We start from the raw sequence: 6,519 nt of genomic DNA, 5'->3' as shown, positions 1-6,519 counted from the left end.
GCAAGAGAGAGAGATCCAATCTACAGGGTTAGGAGTTAGAGAAAGCTCTTTGGATTGCAAACAGTCCCAAAATACACGCATGGAGGAAAGAATGCTGGGGTCTAATTGGTGTGCATATGGAATAATTTTAGTATCCTGCTGCCAGTGTTTATGTGTGTGCATCCTCGCAGGAGAGCAGTGAAGCAACAGATAGGCCAGGCTTAGTGAGAGTGTCAACTGGTTAAATTAGCTAAAGATGGTCTTGTACAGAAACAATCCTTACTCTGTTATAATCCATTTCTTGTGAAGCTCCAGGAAACCATTATTCCATTTATTTAATTATCTTATTTGTGTATATTTTGACCAAAACCAAACCCAGGAGTGGAAAGACAGACAGACTTGAGAAATTTCACTGGTAAAGATTTATTGTACAATTCTGTCAGGAAAATAAACAGAAGAAGGCAGTGTCAGACATGCAAGAGGTGCAACAACCAATTATATAATCCACAACAATACCAGTTTAACTGTCTAATAAAATACAACATTCATGTGTTTGCAGTATGAAGTCATAGTAATATCAAAACAATGGAAGAGGGAAAGGGAAGACACAGAAGCGACATTCATTGTTTCAGTAATCCTTACAGACATGACTGAAATGTTACAGTAGCGCATGTAAAAAATAAATATTGACCTTGTATCAAAAATCAAACAAAATCAAATGTTTAATAAAATTTAGCAACACTAAAATTAAAAAAGCCTTTCCTATGATTCTTTACACAAGGCTGATATTTATGCTCAAAAATCCTTTTATACATTCAGAAACTTTAACACTCATCTTCACATATACAGTGTGTGATTGCTGAAATATACAGCATAATTTCCACCCTAAAAGATCTGCTTTCTAAACTCTAAATGTAATCTCATTGTGCTTTTAAGTAGTAAAAGTAATAGCTCACTCATCTCCAGTGTCATATAATAGATAGATAGTTACTTCTCGACAACTTTGACATTCATATGATCAGACATTCACTTCAAACATCAAGAAATCAACACTGAACAACTGAAAAAAAAGTCAGCTATGGTATGTTTCAGCAAAGGGTAGAGCACTTTCTGTAATTCACACACAAGAGGTGCTTGCACATTTGCAGCTACAGTCAAGTTAAGTAATATGTGTGTATTGCATAGTTCAGCACAAATACTGTTATTTGTTCCAGGATGCTGAACTGCTCATATAGGTGGAGTTTGCTACAAGATAAATGCCAAAACTCGTCAGTTATCAAGTGTTTGATCCATGTGTATGTAAATCTGTGAATGACAACATCTGACTAACCATCATGAAGGGTTAAACCTGACACAGTTTGTTTGCTTTGGTACAAATATATATATGATATGTGTTAAAAGAGGGGACAGCTTGATTTTGATGCATTGAAAACATCAAACTACATGAGTCTGCATCCAGCCTGCTAGTGGCACTGTTAGGCTGTACTTAAGCACTACAGTGCTATGAGCTAAATGCTATCGGCAGCATACTAACACGTACAGAATGACAATGCTAATGTGCTGGTGTTAAAGGACTAGTGTGTGAGGTTGCACATTGCAACCAGCTGAATACCCCCCCTCTGCAACCTTTGATCATCAGCTACATTAGAGCATGAATTTGAAGTCAACAATAGCTCTATACAATCAAGTGCAATTAATAATATGTATATATCAAATAATTTTGAATGATTTCAGCGGTCAAGTCCGTCTGTTTAATGGATTGAACTTTTTTGAGGGGGTCATTTTTGGACATCCCATAATATGGTGTTTTTATTGCAAATTTTGGACAAGCTTTACTACCAAATGTATCAACAGATTATAATTTACCCATTTCAGGCATTTTAAAATTTGATCATTAAAAAAAAATTTTTTTTTTGAGGGGGTCATTTTTGGACATCCCATAATATGATGGGGTTTTTTCTATTCTTGCATTTTTAGGCATTGAAGATGTTTGATAATTTTTGACAAAAATTGATTGTATCAACAGATATTCTGTTGATACATGTGGTAGTTTAAAATTTCAGATGATTTCAGTGGTCCAGTCTGTCTGTTTAATGGCTTGCAACCATAAACCTTTCTGTTTAGCTTCAAAGGGTGTTTTTGACGAAAATAATCAATATGAATGAACGGCAGTTTTTTTTTTTTCATTTTTTCTGTTCTGACATCAGATGGCACAGTTGTGTGTCCGTTTTCCTCCAAGTTTTTTGCCACCAGTCTGCGCACGCAACTGCCAGTGATGTAGCCGTGACGTTGACTCCAAATTGGTCTATAGTTGTTGAGCTATTTCAGTCTGGACCAAACAACAGACAGACTGACATCGAAATCCCTGTAGCCCTATTAGCTACACCACTAGAAAAGATGTTTCACAGAATTATGTTGCATTTTAGAAAAGCATGTATTTCTGTTATTGCAGGAAATCCCCTTGTCATTGGGGTGCATAGCCAGCTGTGCATGTTGGTAATGAATCTGAAGGAAAGAGGGAATGGAATGTGAACGAGAGGGATGATATAAATAACATAATGTGTAAGCAGATACAGGTCGGCTCTTGGGTTTAGGCTCTAGGACAAAGTACGACAAAAAAGTAGCTCATCTTAGGCATTTTTAAATATTAGGAACACTGCATTTTATATATATTAAGCCATAAAATCATGTGATACCAGAGAGGAGAGCACTGCTTCCACCTGTGGGCACACACACACACACACACATACACACACACACACCTCACATGTGGATCCAGATATAGATCAAAATCAGACATCATAGAAAATAATTGATTTGTCACGGCCGACCATGGATGTTAGTCTGAAGCAGGCAGATCAGAGCTTAACTGGATCAAGACATGTTTGTCATCTCCATCCTGGTTAGTGAGTAACATAAGGGAGTTATAATGCTCCACATATATGTACTGCCACAGGCTGGGGTCTTTCTTCTTTTATAAGGATGTAAAAACTGGGACTGTCTCAGTCCACTGAAATCAGAGAGAGAGAAAAAAACTGGAGCTCAAATGCTCACAGTCAGATGCTCAGTTACACTTCATCCAATCTCACAGTTTAAACACAAGACTACAAAACAGAAAAGCTTTTAAACTATGACCTTTGGAAAGGATCTGTTTTAAAATAATGTAGCTGGAGATAGCTGCATATCACCTTCAGTCTCTTACTGTTTCAACAAAACCTTTCGCTGAATCATCGATCAGGATTAAATCAGTATGACTGTACTGGCACAGTTTCTAAATCCACACGGAAACCACTAATTTACATCAATGTTTTCATAGAAACCTGTGGTCTAACTCTCACTATTAAGCAACAGTTGAGCTGACACTGATCCTCGTCAAACATGGAGTGAATTGTTGTAGACAATTCTTTTGGGAAAGCCAAAAATAACCCGGTCCATACGGTACCGAGATTGCAAAAGAACAGAAATCTGATCACTGTGCTAACTGCGAGGGGGGGTTGCTTTATAAGTCACTTTAGTACAAGAGCAGAAAACAGAAAATAGGGTTTAAGTGTTTTCTTCAAACAATGTGCTCTTATATGTTGAAGGAAGCACTTCTGATCTTTAAAGAACTCAATTTGAGCTGTTGCCAGAGAAAAAAAGTTTTGTTAGTGATAAAAATTACAGTAGTATAAATCAAAAATATACAATCAAAAATACAAGATACAAATTATTATCAAACACTGGATTGAATATGTACATTCATATTCCATATGGACACTAAATGTATATTAAAGGAATAGTTCCACATTCTAGGAAACATGCTTTCTCGCTAAGAGTTAGATGAGAAGATCAGTAAAGAGTTAGATGAGAAGATCAGTGGTTCAGTCAACATCACCCACACATAGCCCCAAAAAAACCACAAGATATCTTTTACTTTGGTTGTCGTACGATAAAAAAAACAAAAAAACCACAAGTTGCTGACAAGTAAGATTTAGAGATGATTAGATTTGGAGGGATTTTGTTACTGTTGGACTGAGCCATGCTAGCAGGGTCCACTCATATTCCAGCTTTTATCAAGCGGCAATCCCCAGGTCTGAAAAGTGAAGCCAATGCAAAAGTGCTTTAAACTTGAATTATTTCTAATGGCCAGTAGGGGGCTGTATAAATAAGTTAAACTGTATAGAATGAGAAAAAGACCCTATTTCCCACTTGTTTTATTATGTCAGTAAATTCCCACAATATGGTGTTTTTTTCACTATTTTTGGACAAACTACTCTACCACATGTATCAACAGACTATATTTGATCCATTTCTAGAATTTTAGGCATTTTAGAATTTGACAATTTTTGACAAAAATCGACATACTATAGTATGTATATATGGTGTTTCATTTCTGGCCATATTATGCTCTAATATTTATCAACAGACTATAATTGACATTTAGACATTTTAAAACCAAACCACTTTTGATAAAAACCATCTATACTATACTATACTATACTATATTAATATGACTTTTTTCGTGGAGGGTCATTTTTGGACATCCCAAAATATTGTGTTTTCCCATCATTTCTGGCCATATTATTCTCTAAAATGTGCCAACAGATTATAATTGAACCAATTTAGGCATTTACAGTCTACCTCATGAGTGATGGCCATTCACAGTGTTTCAGTTTATGAAAGTTACTTGTAACATTTTGGTCGCCTCAACATGTGCATGTGCATTTGTGCAACTCACTTACCAAGCTAGGTAGCTAACACTAGCTGATAATAATAATAATAATATGCTCACTTCAAGCTACAAAAACAGAGATGGCAATGGCCGAAGTGCCAGACTCAGGGCTTCAAATTGGTGGTTCACAAACCAATGTGTCAAGTCAATTTTATTTATATAGCCCCAAATCACAAATCACAGATTTGCCTCAAAGGAGCTCTGGGAGGGGCACAGCAGCAGGTGATGAAGCGCCACCATTGGCCAGTAGTGATGGTGAGTGTAGAGTGGACCAGGAGAGGAGCATTCCCATCTGGGGCTGGAGAAGATCCACGGCAGTGAGACGTCCTGGTGGCTACATCCCCTCTTTTTATACAGTCTGTTGCCTTCATGCTAAAGTGAGCTAACTGTCGTCTGACTGCAGCTTCACATTTAGTGTACAGAGAGTCGTGCATGAGAGTTGTATTAATCATCTCATCTAACTCTTGGAAAGAAAGTGAAAAAGCATGTAAGCACGTTTCCCCAAAAGTTGAACTATTCCTTTAAGGCTAAATTATACTCTCTCTCACAGACACACACATTATTCCAGTACTGAATGCCCTTCCCATCTGCTGTCCATTAGGCCCCTCTTCCCATCTTTCCTCCTTTAAAGAGAAACTGTTCAGTCTCATTATTGCTTCAAGTCCTTATGAGGTCTGTGCTTCTATGAAGTCTTTATTGCTAAATACTACTCTGGCCTCAAATACATCTCAATCATGCATCATTAAACCCAGAAAATCCCAAGTTTTCACAGATGCTGGTTTCGTTTGGCTGTCGAAGCTGTCATAGAAGGGAGTCAAAATTTGCATTCTGTCTCATCCAGTAAATTGAAGATCATGTGTAATTTCACATTTTAACACTTGTGTAATGTAACATTAATTTATGGTCCACGATTGTAGATGCATCAGTAAATCCATGGTGTAACAGTCAGTAACAGTAACATTGATTATCCTGGCTGGATACACCCCAGACAGTCTCTTATTGCTGGTTTATTTAACATATTTTTTAATCTAAAAGTACTGCATAAAAGGTATTTCTTTGATTGTTTTTTAATATTAGTGTATACCACCAATTACAGATACATAGTTAGGCTACTGGCAGTGGATGTTGTGTGTTTTTGAGTATAGATGAACAAAATATTACTTGGTGTATGTTTGTATGTGGATGTATTGTCCGCAGTTTGCACATATACAGTATGTGTCCTTATACATTTACTGTGTTGGTCTCACAGGTAGGTGGTAGCCTCTCTGTTCTCCCTCTCTCTGGCCTGAGCCACGGCCACGTTGATGCACTGCAGCCACTCCTCAGCATGTTTCTCATCTTGAGCTTTCAGCACGTACGTCTTACTGTCTGTGAAGATCTCAAAGGCCCGCGGCAGGCCTCTGTCACGCCGCTTCTTAGCTACCACCTATGGAGAAAAAAAAAGAAACTCACACTTAAACATCTGTCTTATGCAGTGGTGGAAAAAGTATTCAGTCCTAATTGAAAAAAGTCCTAATACCACACTGTGAAATTACTCAACTACAAGAAAAAAATCCTGCGTTCCAAACTTACTGAAGTAAAAGTACAAAAGTATCAGCATCAAAATGTACTTAATGTGTCAAAAGTAAAAGTACTTGTTATGCAAAATGAACCAACTTACAGTATTATATTCTACATATTCCAAATATATTATTGGATTATTATTGATGCATTTATGTAAGCAGTGTAGTCAAGGTAGGGCTCATTTCAACTGCTTGGTATACTGTTATGAGGTTTAAAAATGTTTTATATGTTACATCTCGACCAGAAAATTAACTAAAGCTGTATGC

At 37.0% G+C, this 6,519-nt stretch overlaps 1 protein-coding gene across 1 annotated transcript in view; it reads right to left on the bottom strand.

Annotated features, from left to right (window-relative positions):
- Positions 1 to 2,724: 2,724 nt before the first annotated feature.
- veph1 (ventricular zone expressed PH domain-containing 1) overlaps positions 2,725 to 6,519 on the bottom strand; it is a 117,195-nt gene continuing 113,400 nt past the window's right edge. Inside the window, exon 15 of the mRNA XM_059331038.1 lies at positions 2,725 to 6,116. Within this exon, the coding sequence (XP_059187021.1) occupies positions 5,934 to 6,116 (183 nt within the window). The 3' untranslated portion in view covers positions 2,725 to 5,933. The remainder of the gene's footprint in view (positions 6,117 to 6,519) is intronic.

This window comes from Centropristis striata, chromosome 4, assembly GCF_030273125.1.
Source record: "Centropristis striata isolate RG_2023a ecotype Rhode Island chromosome 4, C.striata_1.0, whole genome shotgun sequence".
Taxonomy (NCBI): domain Eukaryota; kingdom Metazoa; phylum Chordata; class Actinopteri; order Perciformes; family Serranidae; genus Centropristis; species Centropristis striata.
The sequence above is the reverse complement of the archived record's forward strand: the minus strand, read 5'-3'. Positions and strand labels throughout refer to the sequence as shown.